Genomic DNA, 18,271 nt, shown 5'->3' with positions numbered 1-18,271 from the left:
CTTTAACAGAACATTACGGGTTTGTTTTTCTTACTCATGTGCACTAACTTACATTTTTCTATGTTTGGAGCTAGCTGCCATTCATCACACTAACTAGAAATTATGTCTAAGTCATCTAGTGTTGTCCCACAGTCACTCAATGATGACACTTTACCATACATCACAGCATCATCAGCAAACAACTGCAGACTGCTTACCATCCTGTCCACCAAATCATTTATGTATACAGAGAAAAACAGCCATCCTATCACACTTCCCTGGGGCACTCCTGATGATACCCTTGTCCCTGATGAATATTCACTGTCGAGGACAGCATACTGGGTTCTATAATTTAAGAAGTCTTCGAGTCACTTGCATATCTGTGAACCTATTCCACCTTCTTTAAGAGCCAGCAATGGGGCACCATGTCAAACACTTTCCCAAAATCTAGAAATATGGAATCTGTCTGTTGCCCTTCATCTATAGTTCACAGTATATCATGTAAGAAATCCCTCAACTAGAATTAAATTGAGGCAATTCTCCATGATTTTCATTTCTGAATCCCTGTTTTTGTTTTGTATGCCTCTATTATAGTACCTGTCTCATCCGTGAGTGTCAGAACATTGGTCCCACTAACAGAGTTCACACATGACTACAATTTTTTTCAAATATTATGAGACATCTTTTGATAATATTTTGCTATAATAGTTGTTGAAGACTTTAGCCAAATGTGTTTCCTTGAGTATCTCTATCTATTGCTCTAAACTTCATTTTTAACCTATTATGAAGTAGCCTATTTTCCTTTACAAGTTTATTTATAGTGATTGTAGACTATGGACAGTCCCTCCCATCATGAACTGTTTATGATCTGTATGCTCCTGCAGTGAACTAAATGTTTCAAGTTTCTGCCTGAGATATGACACTACTGTCTTCTTATCTACTTTGCTGAACATTTCAATATTTCGACTTGTTTCAGTTGAATGAGGCTTCTAGACACACAATGTGTGCCTGATGATCGTTTCCAAATCCTGTTGCCATTTCTCTAAGGAGTACTATTATTTATCAGACATTCAAAATACCGACTATTAACACACCCCTATCTTTTTCTGGCTGCTTCCTCCTGATATGGGAGACAGCACACAGCACACCAGTCTTCACAGCAGGTGAAGTGAGTCTCATTGGCTCAGTTTCAGTTCCAGTGGAAGATAGTACCTCAAACTTGTAGTTAGGGGATAGGTGGTGATAGGTGTAACACACTAAAATCTCCATAGTCCCTGTCTCCCTTATGCAGTGAGCATGGACCTACCACTAACATACAACTCACAGTCAAGAGGATGTGTGGTGATACATCCTGTGTTCCCTGTGGAGGAGAGGTATCCACAGGAGAGGGCAGTAATTAATCACGTTTTCTGTTTGTGCTACACGACTCTCAACAGACATCCCCACACACCCATTTGCAGCAGCTTCCCACTGCTTAACAATAGTCAGGCCTATTTCCAGCTACTTACCAACAGCAATTAACTCATCCTGTGCGCGATAACAGCTCTCACACTGGGGCTGCCTTGTGGCTGGTGCAGTGTTTTACAAAACAATAAACACATTACTTTAAACTAAGCTTGCTGCTGAGTCTTTTGATTTCTCAATTTGTTGTGTTACACATATCACCAGTTCCCTCTAGGAACTGAAGTGATAAACAACCAACAAAGAAACTTCTCTTATAAGAGATTTCTTGAGAGAAACCCTACAATAAAAGTCTGGTCTCTGAAACTACATGGAACGCTTTTTTGTTGAAGCTATGGTCACTAACAAACACAAAAATAGCTTAAATCCATAAATACTATAAAAATGAATGTATGTATGTACATTCCACATCTTCTCCTAAACCACTGGGCCAATTTCAACCAAACTTCGTACACATATCACTTACTGTCTGGAAAGAGCCATTATGAGGGTAAGAAACACCTATCTGTCAAAGCTGTGGGGTGTCAAGTCCACAATGGGTGAATAACCAGATTTTATTCATCCAGTAGTTGAGAATGAGATCACTTAGTGACTTGCAGCAAACTTTGCACATAAATTTTAAATCTTTATATGAAACTTTTTTTTCACTCACAACCACGACAAATTACTACATTTTGCTGTCAATGCAGTAAAACTGCTGCATCAGCCATGATGTTCTAATTTATTACTTCTATACTACTAACTGTTTTTGCAGCACATTTTGCAGTCAGTATCCACTGAATGTACCTGCAAAATTATGTCACTGTACAACAAAAAACTCAGGAGACATGACATCATAAACATTGAGATACATGAAAAAGAAAATTCAGGGCAAAAATCACTATGATACAGATACACTATGTTTATAAATATGTGGGCAAAGCCATGGTAAAAACCTCCTCCTAAACCACTGGATTGATTTTAGCCAAACTTGGTACACATACCACTTATTATCTGGAAAGAAATTCTGTGGAAGTAGGAACCAGTAACATTCTACTGGGGCAGGAGTGACAATGTAGAGAGAGGGTGGGATAGGAGGACGTGGACAGGCAGAGAGGGGGAAGGACGAGATAGACTGGGGGGGGGGGGTATAGCAAAGAGAGGGGAGGGGAGGAAATGAACAGAGAAAGGAAAGAGGAAGAGATGGCCACAGAGAGGGAAGAGGGGAGCAGATGGACAGAGGGAGGGAGGAGGAAAAAATGGACAGAGAGAGGGGAGGGATAAATGGACAAAGAGGAGGAAGAAGGAGATGTGACGTGGACCCAACAGGTCGTAGGAAGAACCCTGCAGAAATATTTAGCATTTAGGATTTTAGCATTTTAGGATTTCGTGCATGAACTGAGCTCTCTGCTATGTCCCATAAATGTTCTGTGGGATTCATATCAGGCAGTATGGGTGGCCGAATCATTTGCTCGAGCTGTCCAGAATCTTCTTCAAACCAATTGCAAACAATTGTCTCCTGCTGACATGGCACATTGTCATCCAAAAAATTCCCCTTGGTGACATCTTGGGACCATGGCTTCGTGGGGTCTATGCCACGCTTGAACCCTATCATCAGCTCTTCTACATCTACATCTACATCTACGTGATTACTCTGCTATTCACAATAAAGTGCCTGGCATAGGGTTCAATGAACACCTTCAAGCTGTCTCTCTACCGTTCCACTTTCGAACGGCGCGCGGGAAAACGAGAACTTAAATTTTTCTGTGCGAGCCCTGATTTCTCTCATTTTATCATTATGATCATTTCTCCCTATGTAGGTGGGTGCCAACAGAATGTTTTCGCAATTGGAGGAGAAAACTGGTGTTTGAAATTTCATGACAACATTCCGTAGCAACGAAAAACGCCCTCATTTTAATGGTTGCCACTCCATTTCACGTATTATGTCTGTGGCACTATCTCCCCTATTTCGCGATAGCACAAAACAAGCTGTCTTTCTTAGTACTTTTTCGCTGTCATCCGTCAGTCCCACCTGATGCGGATCCCACACCGCACAGCAGTACTCTAGAATAGGGTGGACAAGTGTGGCGTAAGCAGTCTCTTTAGTAGACCTGTTGCACCTTCTAAGAGTTCTGCCAATGAATTGCAGACTTTGGTTGGCTCTACCCACAACATTATCTGTGTGACCGTTCCAATTTAGAGTATTTGTAATTGTGAACCCCTAAGTATTTAGTTGAATTTACAGTCTTCAAGTTTGTGTGACTTATCGCGTAATCGAAATTTAGTGAATTTCTTTTAGTACTCATGTGAATAACTTCACACTTTTCTTTCTTCAGGGTCAATTGCCACTTTTCGCACCATACAGATGTCTTACTTACATCATTTTGCAATTCGTTTTGATCATCTGATGGCTTTACAAGATGGTAAATCACAGCATCATCTGCAGACATCTGAGATGGGTACTGAGACTGTCTCCTATGTCGTTAATATAAATCAGGAACAATAGAGGACCTATAACACTTCCTTGGGGAACGCCGTATATTATTTATATTTTACTCGATGACTTTCCGTCCATTACTGCGAACTGTGACTTTTCTGACAGGAAATCACGAATCCAGTCACACAACTGAGGCGATATTCCATAGGCACGCAGTTTGGTTAGAAGACGCTTGTGAGGAACGGTGTCGAAAGCCTTCTAGAAATCTAAAAACATGGAATCAATTTGACATCCCCTGTCGATAGCACTCATTACTTCATGAGTATAAAGAGCTAGTTGTGTTCCGCAAGAACGATATTTTCTGAATTCTTGCTGACTACGTGTCAATAAATTGTTTTCTTCTAGGTACTTCATAATGTTCGAATACAGTATATGTTCCAAAACCCTACTGCAAATCGACGTTAGTGATATGGGTCTGTAATTCAGGGGATTACTCCTACTTCCATTTTTGGGTATTGGTGTGACTTGAGCAATTTTCCAGTCTTTAGGTACGGATCTTTCTGTGAGAAAGCGGTTGTATATAATTGCTAAATATAGAGCTATTCTGTCAGCATACTCTGACTGGTATACAATCTGGACCGGAAGCCTTGCTTTTATTTAATGATTTACACTGCTTTGCGACACCGAGGCCGGCCAGAGTGGCCGAGCGGTTCTAGGCGCTTCAATCCGCAACCACGCTGCTGCTACGGTCGCAGGTTCGAATCCTGCCTCAGGCACTGATGTGTGTGATGTCCTTAGGTTAATTAGGTTTAAGTAGTTCTAAGTCTAGGGGACTGACGACCTCAGACGTTGAAGTCCCATAGGGGCCTAATGCTTAGAGCCATTTGAACCATTTTTTTAGCGACACCGAGGATATCTATTTCTATGTTTCTCATCTTGACAGTTGTTCTTGATTGGAATGCAGGAATATTTACTTCGTCTTCTTTGGTGAAGGAGTTTCGGAAAATCGTGTTTAATAACTCTGCTTTAGTGGCACTGTCATCAATGACTTCACCGTTGTTATCGTGCAGTGAAGGTATTGATTGCGTCTTGCCACTGGTGTGCTTTATGTATGACCAGAATCACTTTGGGTTTTCTGCCAGATTTCGAGACAGAGTTTTGCTGTAGAAATTATTGAAAGTACCGTATCTCACATTTCGAACTTCTGCAAAACTTTCCCAGTCTTGGGGACTCTGCGTTCTTTTAAATTTGGCATGCTTTTTTTACTGCTTCTGCAACAACGATCTGACCCGTTTTGTATACCATGGGGCATTAGTACCATCACTTATTAATTTATGTGGTACACATATCTCAATTACTGTCGATACTGTCTCTTTGAAATCGTTCCACAACTTTTCTACGCTTACATGATCAGATAGGAAGGAGTGCAGACTGTCTCTTAAAAAGGCGTTAAGAGCATTTTTATCAGGTTTTGTAAATATATATGCCTCGCGTTTCTTTTTGACGGTTGTAGGAGTTACGGTATTCAGCCTAGCAGCTACTGACTTGTGGCCGCTAATCCCTGTATTCGTCACGATACTATTTGTTGCTAACAAGTCACGTACGGCTTCTCAACCATTTACGCTTCGAGTGGGCTAATGAACTAATTGTTCAAAATAATTTTCTGAGAAAGCATTCGGTACGATTTGGGATGACGTTTTTTGCCTGCTGACGGATTTAAACGTATAATTTTTCCAGCATATCGAAGGTAGATTAAAGTCACCACCGACTACAGCTGTACGAGTGGGGTACCTATTTGAAATGAGACTCGAGTTTTCTTTGTACTGTTTAGCAACTATATCTTCTGAGTCGGGGGGTCGGTTAAACGACCCAGTTAATAGTTTAGTCCGATTGTCAAGTATAACCTCTACCCATACTATTTCGCAGGAACTATCTACTTCAATTTCACTGTAAGGCAAACTACTTCTGACAGCAATAAATACTCCACCAGCAACTGTATTTAATCTATCCTTTCTGAACACTGTTAGATTGTTAGAAAAAAACTTCTGCTGAATTTATTTCCGGATTTAGCCAGCTTTCTGTGCCTATAACTGTTTGAGCCTTAGTGCTTTCTATTAGGGCTTAGAGCTCTTGTTCTTTCCCAACGCAGCTATGACAACTTACAACTACAATACCGATCGTATCTACAACTGACTTGCTGTGTTTTACCTGTCCCCTTTTAGACAGAGGCCCTCTAACCCAAAAGAACCGCCCAGTCCCTTCCACACAGCCCCCTCTACCCGTGTAGCCACCTCCAGTGTGTAGTGGACTCCTGACCTATTAAGTTGAACCACCCGATGACGGAAGTCAAGGAATCTGCAGCCTACATGGTCACAGAACTGCCTGAGCCTCTGGTTCAGACCCCCCACTCATCTCTGCACCAAAGGACCACAGTCGGTTCTATCGACGATGCTGCAGATGTTGAGCCCCGCCTTAATCTCGCAAGCAAGACTGACAGTCTTCACCATTACCGCTAGCTGCCCAAAACCAGAGAGAATCTTCTCCAATCTAAAGTGATATACGTCATTGGTACCTACATGAGCCACCACCTGCATATGGCTGCACCCTGTACTCTTCATGGCATCTGGAAGTAGCCTTTCCACATCCGGAATGACTCCCCCAGGTATGCACACGGAGTGTACACTGGCTTCCTTCCCCTCCTTGGCAGCCATGTTCCTAATGGGCCCCATTACATGCCTAATGTTGGAGCTCCCAACTACCAGCAAACCCACCCTCTGTGAACGCCCAGACATTGTGGGCCAAGAAGCTTCCTCTGGAAAAGGGTGGATGACTGCATCTCGCTCAGAAACATTGTCAGCCACAGATAACACCCGAAACCTGTTCGTCAAACGAACCGAGAGGCCCTACGATAGGCTCCTCGGAAATTCTTTTGCTGCCTGCCAGACTTTGGTGATCTCACACTCGACCACTGGTGAGGGGTCATCCTCAGTGCTGGCAGTACCCGGGGCAGCCACAGCAGTGGACCGAACGGGGGACACGTGGGACGTGCCCGATGTCTCTCGCGCCTGCACCTCCGACCCCCGCCAGTGATGTCCCTCGGCGGCAGCTTCAAGCTGTGTGATGGAAGCCAATGCAGCCTGGAGCTGTAAACAAAGAGTCGCCAACTCAGATCGCATCTGTACACAGCAATCACAGTTCCTATCCATTACTGCAGTCGCTCCTGTTTGAAGCTCGTAAAAATATACAACAAACGAACACGGTGTACTCAGCTTATTAGCAGCAGGAATTCGAAGTGCTCTCTCACTAACGGTCTAAACGACACTGAGCCTTTCCAATCTGAGGGTCGATAGCAACGGCGGTACAGTACACTACACTGTTATTTTAAAAAAATGCTTGTACCTAGTAGTCACTCGAGCACGCAAGAAATTACAAAAACAATCCACTAACTACACAGGTATCTGTAAGTAAATAAGTCGCTCCTGCTGGAAGCTCGTAAAAATATGCAACGAACGAACGGTGTACTAGCCTTCTTAGCAGCAGGAACACGAGGTGCTGCGTCACTCTTATCAACTGAAATCTGGGCTATCTCGCCAGGCCACGGTTTTCCAGTCGTCTAGTGTACAAGCAATATGGTCACAAGCTGAAGAGAGGCGCTGCAGGTGATGTGATGTTAGCAAAGGCACCCGCGTCGGTCCTCTGCTGCCATAGACCATTAACGCCACACTCTCCTAACAGATACGTGCATCGTACGTCCCACATTGATTTCTCTGGGTTGTTTCACACAGTGTTGCTTGTCTGTTAGCACTGACGACTACGCAAACGTCATTGCTGTCGGTCGTTAAGCGAATACCATTGGCCATTGCATTGTCCGTGTGAGAGGTAATGTCTGAAATTTGGTATTCTCAAAATGGTTCAAATGGCTCTGAACACTATGGGGCTTAACATATGAGGTCATCAGTCCCCTAGAACTTGGAACTACTTAAACCTAACTAACCTAAGGACATCACACACATCCATGCCCGAGGGAGGATTCGAACCTGCGACCGTAGCGGTCTTGTGGTTCCAGACTGAAGCGCCTAGAACCGCTCGGCCACTCCGGCCGGCTCGGTATCCTCGGCACACTCTTAACACCGTGGATCTCGGAATATCGAATTCTCAAACGATTTCCGAATTGGAATATGCGATGCGTCTAGCTGCAATCACCATTCAACGTTCAAAGTCTGTTAATTCCCGCTTGTGGTGATAATCACTTCGGAAACCTTTCCACATGAATCATCTGAGTACAAATGACAGCTCCGCCAATGTGCTGCACTTTTATACCTTGTGTAATACTACCGCCATATGTATGTGTGCACGTCGCTGTCCCACGGCTTTTGTCACCTCAGTGTACACTGCTGTCGAAAACGAAAACTAAATTTAACAACATACGTTAGTTATAAAATATGCTAGAGCAACTGTAAATCACAAATTACGATCTCCCACGAAATATGTTCTGCACAACACTACCATCGTCCGAAAATCCAAATAAGAAAAAAAGAAAAATGTACGTTTAAGGAGATATACACTGAAATTTGGGGTGAACGAATTTGTCAGATAGGATTCCACTACTAAAATTACATAACGCGCAAATGTGGATTACAGCTAATTTTATAACAGGAAATAACATTTTCGCTGCACTCAACATTCGAAAATACACAATATATCACGACACAGGTTCGAATTTTGATACAGCTGTCACAGAAAACACGTTTAAATTTTACGAGAAAAGTCGCGTTATATACTTAAATATAAGTAAATAATGTAAGGGTTTTGTACTTAGCCGGTTTCGTGGCACTTTCTACACTAGCGTGACAAAGATGAGCACTGCAGCTGCAGTGTATCTGACTAAACTAACGTAACTTGCGCAGCAGGAGGTGGCTAATAGTGTACTGCGGACACAGATGCACACCCGTTGGCGTAACGATTTCTGCAGTGTTCCGCTTGATCAGGGTTTTCGGCGTATGATAAAGATCATACGCATAACATAATTTCAAGTCGATGTATGATCTGAAGTGAAGGATTATATGCGAAAATATGATAATTTTTGGTTTTTTACTTTCTGACCGAGATACCATTGCGAAACAATTCAATTCTGCATACGTTATTAGGTTATTGTCAACCGATGATGAAGCACGTGCACAACAATGAATTACGCTCACGCTAATATTATTTAACGTAAGAACGTCGTCCGATACACGCGCTTCGTAGGGACCTTATTGTGCAGTAAGGTTCATTTTAGCGCTGTGTTGTTACAGTTCCACTTAATACTTACATATTTAATTAACAACGAATTTCATCTAGGTGCTTCCTTTAGTGTATATTTTCTCTTTAATTCTCGTAGTTATACCGGCAGCTATGCTGTGAGCTGTTTAAAAATCATTCTCAGCTCTTCGTGCTCTAGTTTGGTAGGTACCACACCTTATCAAACAACATATAATTTTAGCACTTTGTGTTAATTTATGTAATTTGTTAAGCGGATGTAATGTCTAGCAGTGATGAAGAAATATGCGGTGTTTCTACGCCAAAGAAAAAGATGCAAAGACGTGAGTTGCCAAAAGTGAGAAACCTCGCCACAGGTTTCAACAATAATGCACTGCATGGGAGGTGGATCCAGTATTTCGTTCATGGATAACCAAGGACCCTAATAATTGCTGTAAGTCAAAATCCAAATGCTGTAATGATTCTATAGTAGCTGTTCTAACTGTATGAAAGAAACACATGCACTCAAGAAAGCATATTAATTAAAATGAGTGGTATCACAGAAAAATCATGCACAACTTTTACAAAGTTTTTGTCTAAAGGCACTGCAACGCTGGTAAAACTAGGTACGGGAGCCAAGCTTAAAATCTCATTCTGGAAACATCCCCCAGGCTGTAGCTAAGCCATGTCTCCGCAATATCCTTTCTTCGAGGAGTGCTAGTTCTGCAAGGTTCGCAGGAGAACTTCTGTCAAGTTTGGAAGGTAGGAGACGAGGTACTGGCAGAAGTACAGTTGTGAGGACGGGGCGTGAGTCGTGCTTGGGTGGCTCAGTTGGTACAGCACTTGCCCGCGAAAGGCAAAGGTCCCTAGTTCGAGTCTCGGTCCGGCACACAGTTTTAATCTGCCAGGAAGTTTCATATCAGCGCACACTCCGCTGCAGAGTGAAAATCTCATTCTGGAAGCTTAAAATATTGTCGCGTTCCTAGCAGCTCATGATATTCCTTTTAATACCAGTTGTTAGCTAGGTTAAAAAGTGAGTTTCCTGATTCCAAGACAGCACAAAATTTTGTTATGAAAATGAACAAAAGTACGTTTGTTATAAGAAACTCTATTGCACCTCCTCATAATAAGGATCTTATTTCCAATCTTCAAAAAATAAAATACTCCATTTTGACAGATGAAACTACCGATATTGCTTGAGACACTGCATTGTTGTGTGCTATTATGACAGAGAGAAGGCCAAACATTGTGCAAACTATTCAGTGTGTGAAATAATGACAGTGTCTGTAATTGAGACAAATGAGGCTGAGTTGTATGAGAAACTCACTCGGACCTTGTGTATTTTGTGTTTGAACTGGGGACCTAGAAACGACGGAGTGGCTTCGTCTTGCCGTAGCCCTCAGTGGCTCACAACCTCACAACAGGCCACAGCAGTCCACCCACCCCACCGCCGCCCCACACCTAACCCAGGTTTATTGTGCAGATATTGAGATAACGGATCACGGAATAGAGAAGCTACAACAATTGCTTAGTAGTTGAAAGGCATCAGTACCAGATGAGATACCTGTAAATGCTATAAAGATTTTGCGAAAGGACTCACCTCCCATCGGCAGTTTAACGTAATTCGCTGGTGCAACGATCGGTACCTAGCGACTGGGAAAGAGCTCTGATTATTCCTGTTTTCAAGCACGGACCTAGGACATATGCACACAACTATAGACCTATATCGTTCACATCAGCCTCTTGTATGCTGAAGAATCATGATCTTTTGGTGAATGCAAATCTCCTCTATAAAAATTGAGCCAGCGCAAGTCACTCTCTCACTTATTTTCATATTCAGAGCTATTCTTTAATGCTTTTATTACACACCAGACATCATTTTCTGTGTAACGACAGGAAGTTATCGACATGAGCAGGCATTAATGGCAGCCTGCACTTTGTTAATGCATACGAGATCTTTATGGTAGCTCTCTTTCGAATAGTATTTTCTAGAGTTGTGAACAAGCAGGCGGTCTGGCTATTTAAGAGTAAATCTTGCAGTGGACAATTCGGGGCTTGGAAGCCACGTGCAGCTATTAGGGAGAGGAACATCTCAAAGCATTTATCGGGGACAAAATGCTGGTGCCAAGAATTTCTCGCACCAATTTGCAGACAATGTTGTCGGCTGAAGCGGCGAAAATCCGCCTACCTGGATCTATGTGTTAGGCGTTTCTTGCCACAGCAGGTCAGACCAAAAGAGAGAAAAAAGGCAGCCCGCCCAAGACGTTTTGACAGTATCGCAAACGCCTTTTGTGTAAAGAGCTGGCGTCCATAAAAACCCGCGAGTTTACGAGCTCGCCTTGGACCGGACACTGTAAACAAAGCCAACAGAGGGTGTCGTCCCTCTGCCTGGCTGGTTTTTGGTTAACCTCAGGCGTGCAGAAGAATTTTAGGACGAAACGCAACATTTTTGGCGGCTCAGAAATGGTCATGTTGGGACACAAAAGCAATTCCCTTAGTTTAGCCGAGCCCCTGGTTGGACATGCTGCAACGTTTGGCCCGTGAAGGTAATGATCTCTGTGATAAATGTGTTATTCATTTCAGACCCAAACGAAAACTCTGAAAACACATTGCCTAAAGTGGCTGTGGGGAAACAATTCGGAAGCACGTCTTCCCCTCCCTGTTCGGAAATTTACGAGTCAGAGATTGGCTGCTTCTCCAGCAGGGAAAATACTAGTATTAACTTTGGTTAGAATTGCCTGGGAGGTAGAACAGACGAGCTAGCTGGGAGATGTGGCGCTTCTGTAGTCTTTCGATTGGCACGAATCCCGTATTCCTTGACTTCAGGAAGGCATTTGACAATGTCCCACACTGCCGTTCAGTGAAAAAAAAAATGTACGAGCTTACCGAGCATCAGAGAAGATTTGCGTCTGGATTCAAGACTTTATTGCATATAGGACTGAACACGCCGCTTTTAACGGGACAAAATCTGTGGTACCCCAAGGGAGAGTGACACGACCGTTAGTGTTTTCAATGTATGTAAATGACATACTAGAAAGCGTCCAAAGCCCTTTAAGACTATTCGCAGTGATACGGCTGTCTGTAAGAAAGTATCAATGCTAGAGGTCAGTATCGACTTGCAGAATGATCCACAGAAGATTAATTAGTGGCGCAGGCAGTAGCAATTGACCCTGAACCTAAATACACTCCTGGAAATTGAAATAAGAACACCGTGAATTCATTGTCCCAGGAAGGGGAAACTTTATTGACACATTCCTGGGGTCAGATACATCACATGATCACACTGACAGAACCACAGGCACATAGACACAGGCAACAGAGCATGCACAATGTCGGCACTAGTACAGTGTATATCCACCTTTCGCAGCAATGCAGGCTGCTATTCTCCCATGGAGACGATCGTAGAGATGCTGGATGTACTCCTGTGGAACGGCTTGCCATGCCATTTCCACCTGGCGCCTCAGTTGGACCAGCGTTCGTGCTGGACGTGCAGACCGCGTGAGACGACGCTTCATCCAGTCCCAAACATGCTCAATGGGGGACAGATCCGGAGATCTTGCTGGCCAGGGTAGTTGACTTACACCTTCTAGAGCACGTTGGGTGGCACGGGATACATGCGGACGTGCATTGTCCTGTTGGAACAGCAAGTTCCCTTGCCGGTCTAGGAATGGTAGAATGATGGGTTCGATGACGGTTTGGATGTACCGTGCACTATTCAGTGTCCCCTCGACGATCACCAGTGGTGTACGGCCAGTGTAGGAGATCGCTCCCCACACCATGATGCTGGGTGTTGGCCCTGTGTGCCTCGGTCGTATGCAGTCCTGATTGTGGCGCTCACCTGCACGGCGCCAAACACGCATACGACCATCATTGGCACCAAGGCAGAAGCGACTCTCATTGCTGAAGACGACACGTCTCCATTCGTCCCTCCATTCACGCCTGTCGCGACACCACTGGAGGCGGGCTGCACGATGTTGGGGCGTGAGCGGAAGACGGCCTAACGGTGTGCGGGACCGTAGCCCAGCTTCATGGAGACGGTTGCGAATGGTCCTCGCCGATACCCCAGGAGCAACAGTGTCCCTAATTTGCTGGGAAGTGGCGGTGCGGTCCCCTACGGCACTGCGTAGGATCCTACGGTCTTGGCGTGCATCCGTGCGTCGCTGCGGTCCGGTCCCAGGTCGACGGGCACGTGCACCTTCCGCCGACCACTGGCGACAACATCGATGTACTGTGGAGACCTCACGCCCCACGTGTTGAGCAATTCGGCGGTACGTCCACCCGGCCTCCCGCATGCCCACTATACGCCCTCGCTCAAAGTCCGTCAACTGCACATACGGTTCACGTCCACGTTGTCGCGGCATGCTACCAGTGTTAAAGACTGCGATGGAGCTCCGTATGCCACGGCAAACTGGCTGACACTGACGGCGGCGGTGCACAAATGCTGCGCAGCTAGCGCCATTCGACGGCCAACACCGCGGTTCCTGGTGTGTCCGCTGTGCCGTGCGTGTGATCATTGCTTGTACATCCCTCTCGCAGTGTCCGGAGCAAGTATGGTGGGTCTGACACACCGGTGTCAATGTGTTCTTTTTTCCATTTCCAGGAGTGTAGATGTAACATACTGCACATATACGTAGGATAAGAAATCGACTATTGTTCAAATACTCTGTTGATGACAGGCTGCTGGAAACAGCATCTGCCATGAAATATCTAGGATAAACTACCCAGAACGATCTTGAGTACAGTGACCACCCGAAACAAATAGTGGGAAAAGCAGATGCCAGACTGGGAAATGTAACTCACTCAGAGTAAACTAACGTATGCTAAGAACAACACACACACCCATGCCCGAGGGAGGACTGGAACCTCCGGTGGGAGGGACCGCGCAATCCGTGGCATGGTGCTTCAAACCGCGCGGCCACTTCGCGGGGGAGAGGTTTACTTTTGAAATTTCGATAGAATTCTTTCTGAGGAGAGTTGTTGTTGTTGTGGTCTTCAGTCCTGAGACTGGGTTGATGCAGCTCTCCATGCTACTCTATCCTGTGCAAGCTTCTTCATCTCCCCAGTACCTACTGCACCCTACATCCTTTTCAATCTGCTTAGTGTATTGATCTCTTGGTCTCCCTCTACGATTTTTACCCTCCACGCTGCCCTCCAATGCTAAATTTGTGATCCCTTGATGCCTCAAAACATGTCCTACCAACCGATCCCTTCTTCTAGTCAAGTTGTGCCACAAACTTCTCTTCTCCCCAATCCTATTCAATACCTCCTCATTAGTTACGTGATCTACCCACCTTATCTTCAACATTCTTCTGTAGCACCACATTTCGAAAGCTTCTATTCTCTTCTTGTCCAAACTGGTTATCGTCCATGTTTCACTTCCATACATGGCTACACTCCATACAAATACTTTCAGAAACGACTTCCTGACACTTAAATCTATACTCGAGTATAGGAGAGTAGAACAACATATTACTTCCTCCCACACATATCTCGCAAGACGACCACGACGAGAAAATTCGAGAAGCTAGAGCTAAATCAGAAGCTTACCGACCGGCAATCATCCCTCCCAATCACCATTCGCGATTGGAACAGGCAAGAATGCGTCAGTTAGTAGTATCACAAATACCCTCCGCCACACACCATCAGGTGGCTTGCGGAGTACTGATGCAGATGTAGATGTTGTACGTCAGTTCCGACCTCCTCACATGTCGCCCAGAGGTCCGGCAGCCGATGCACACATGGGGATGACGCAAAGCGCGGCGACTCACCTTCAGCAATCCGCCGATCGTTGCCCATTTGTCTCTCGTACTGCATGCAGCTCTCCTCAAACTCCCGCAGTTTCTTGATCGCTGAGGGCAGCTCCTTGCTGGATCTTGTCACATCTGGAATCAGGTACACCCGCACGTCATTCGCCCAGTTTTCGTCTCCCAGTTGCGTACAAAGTTATCTGTATATTGACTTAGATTAGTTGGCATCTGATGGTTAGGGTTCGAAGTTGCAGCATTATTGCGACAGGTAAATCACTAAATGCAGAGATCCGCCGCAATGTATTGTTCCCAGCGGCAATAGGTTATCGTTCTGAAGTCACTCTCGCTTACAAAAACTACGTGTAAAAATCAGAGAATGGTTCAGCTCTAGTAATCTTATTGTTAAGGGACAGAAACTGTCACAACGCACTTTCAAACCAAACAAAACAAACATCCAAGAACCCCCATTATGAATCTATTTAGTAAACAATTAGAAACTGTAAGCTCCACAACTTGCTAGGAATATGGATTCGGGGAAAAAAGGAAATGAGGCATACACATCAATTACATCAGCAAGAAGCTTAGCGCGATATGCTACAGCATAAAAACACTTGCTGGGTCTACAACATAAGAAACATTAAAAATGCATATTACGCCCAAGTAGAATCACTGCTGCAATATGCCGTAATTTTTGGGGCAACTCGTCGACAAACAGATACTGTTTCATAGCACAAAAGAGGATCATAAGAGCATTTGAAAATGCAGCGTCGAGAAACTCTTGCAAACCAGCAGACAAAATCGAGCACTGCAAATTGGGGAACAAAACTTTACAGCAAATTTCCCCATCAAATCAAGACAACAACAGAAATACAAAAATATAAAATGGCTCTAAAAGCACATTTTCAAGACAGGTGCTGTTATGCTGTAAGTGGCATTCGGGAGGACGACGGTTCAATCCCGCGTCCGGCCATCCTGATTTAGGTTTTCCGTGATTTCCCTAAATCGCTCCAGGCAAATGCCGGGATGGTTCCTTTCAAAGGGCACGGCCGACTTCCTTCCCCATCCTTTCCTAATCCGATGAGACCGATGACCTCGCTGTCTGGTCTCCTTCCCCAAACCAACCAACCTGTAAGTGGACATCTGTTGACATATATTTAAATAATTTCCTTCTTTATTTTACGATCTAAAATTGATTTTGATATCTATTGTGCTATACAGGGTGTAACAGAATGGCGTTTTAAAAATTTGGTAGACTGTACGAGAAAAAACTTTGAAAGTTCTTATGTAAGAAACCTATAGCCGGAGCCGGCCGGAGTGGCCGAGCGGTTTAGGCGCTACAGTCTGGAACCACGCGACCCATCCGGTCGCTGGTTCGAATCCTGCCTCGGGCATGGATGTGCGTGATGTCCTTAGGTTAGTTAGGTTTAAGTAGCTCTAAGTTCTAGGGGACTGATGACCTCAGAAGTTAAGTCCCATAGTGCTCAGAGCCATTTGAACCATTTTTGAACCTATAGCCGGAAATGTGAAATATGGTTTCTACAGCACCAAGCACTTTCTACGCGTTCGGTAGGCTAAATAAAACGCCCGAATTCTGTAGTTTGGAAAATGTTTATGACAGTAGAGTACAGTCAAATACAGTAAACCGAATATGTGGCTTTACTACAGTAGAGTATATGTTGAATGTGGCGAGAATTAGTGTCTTCATATAATGTGCAACAGGAACCACTTTCTGTCCGATTGTCTCTAAGATTCCGCGCTGCCCTCTGATAGTATCAAAGGCTACTCAGGAAGCACGGGTACTGTTCCCACTGGTGTTGAATGCGCAAGAGACTTTACATAACTCAAGAAGGAAAAGGGTCAAGAGGGGTGAGGTCACATGCCAAGGGACTGCGCATCCACTTAAATTACTCTCTACTTCAAGTTGTCTATGAGATACACAACGTGGCTTAAATGTGGAAACACAACACGTCACCTTGGCTAATACTCTGCTGCGAAACCGATGGCTTTCAAAACACCTTCCAGTCGTCTCGAAGTGGATAAAAACAGGACCTGTATAGTTTTCGAGCGAATCATGTACCATTTTTCCTGCAAAATACTGGCAAGTTCAGGAGGAGGAGGAGGAGGAGGAGGAGAAGGTGGAGGAGGTGGAGATGGAGGATGAAGAGGTGGAGGAGGTTGTGGACATAATGGGAGGTAGAGGGGATAGACAGAGAGGAGGAGGAAGAGGGGAAAATACAGAAGGCAGGTAGAAGGCGTGGTTGAGTAGTGGGCAAATGGAAGACGGAGGAGGAGGAGATAAAAAGAGTCAGCAGAAGGAGGATGTGCACAGAGGGAGGGTGGAGTAAGTTATGGATAGCGATCACGCACCCTTCTCTCCGAAGTTGTCCACTAAGCCTCAATAATATTGAGAGCTGGTGACTGGTGGCCAGGGGCGATGCGAAAATTCATCCTGGTGCTCACAAAACCCGTCCTACACGGTACTAGCTGTGTGGACAGGGCCCTGTCGTCTTGGAACGCAGAATCAGCACTGGGGAACAAACATTGTACCATGAGATGGACATGATCAGCCAAAATGGTAACATAATTCTTGGTTGTAGTTCAAATGGTTCAAATGGCTCTGAGTACTATGGGACTTAACTTCTGAGGTCATCAGTCCCCTAGAACTTAGAACTTCTTAAACCTAACTAACCTAAGGACATCACACACATCCATGCCCGAGGCAGGATTCGAACCTGCGACCGTAGCGGTCGCGCGGTTCCAGACTGTAGCGCCTCTAACCGCTCGGCCACCCCGGCTGGCTTGGCAGTAGTGTGACCTTGCCGAGTAATAGTGGAAATCGTGGAATACCACGATACGCCTGCCCACATCATCACAGAAATCTCTGCCCTTGGGACATAAACCAGGCCAAAAGTTCGAAACTGTGTGAAACAAGACTGATCCGACCAAATACATTCTTCAATTGCTCCATAGTACAGGTTTTATGGTTTCGGCGCCACGTTTTCCTGTTACGGGCATTTGCGTAACTAAATTGTGGTGTTGGAATTCCAGCTAGTCCTGTAATTCCCTACTTCTGTAGCCCCGTTGTGTAGTTTTGTTGCAGGCAGTGTTCGCGAGCGCGACATTCAGTACGGAGCCTCTCGAAACACCAGACACTTCGGCCACCTTGGTTTCTTTAGCACCCACCATACGACCACCAACAACTTGCCCACGCTCCACTTCACCTAGCTCCGACGTAGAGCATTTTCAACTACACAGAACACTATTCTGACCACAACTGACGCTTGCAACGTACTGAGGAAATTGCAACGGTGCTGTGTAGCGGTCAAATACAACAGCGCAACCTGCAGGTTTGGCTAGCGTCTGGATTTCTGTTCAAACAAGCATCTCTCGCGATCCTCCCATCTTTTTATCTAACCCCCGCATGTAGTGC

At 44.8% G+C, this 18,271-nt stretch overlaps 1 protein-coding gene across 1 annotated transcript in view; it reads right to left on the bottom strand.

The window, feature by feature from the left end:
- Positions 1–18,271, bottom strand: part of LOC126263117 (endothelin-converting enzyme 1-like) — a 295,370-nt gene that overhangs the window by 164,006 nt on the left and 113,093 nt on the right. The window contains exon 4 of the mRNA XM_049960128.1: positions 14,863–14,976. Coding sequence (XP_049816085.1) covers positions 14,863–14,976 — 114 coding nt within the window. The remainder of the gene's footprint in view (positions 1–14,862; positions 14,977–18,271) is intronic.

The sequence above is a fragment of the Schistocerca nitens genome, chromosome 6 (genome assembly GCF_023898315.1).
Source record: "Schistocerca nitens isolate TAMUIC-IGC-003100 chromosome 6, iqSchNite1.1, whole genome shotgun sequence".
In the NCBI taxonomy this organism is placed as follows: Eukaryota; Metazoa; Arthropoda; class Insecta; order Orthoptera; family Acrididae; genus Schistocerca; species Schistocerca nitens.
Note: the sequence above shows the minus strand (reverse complement) of the source record. Positions and strands in the feature narration are given on the sequence as shown.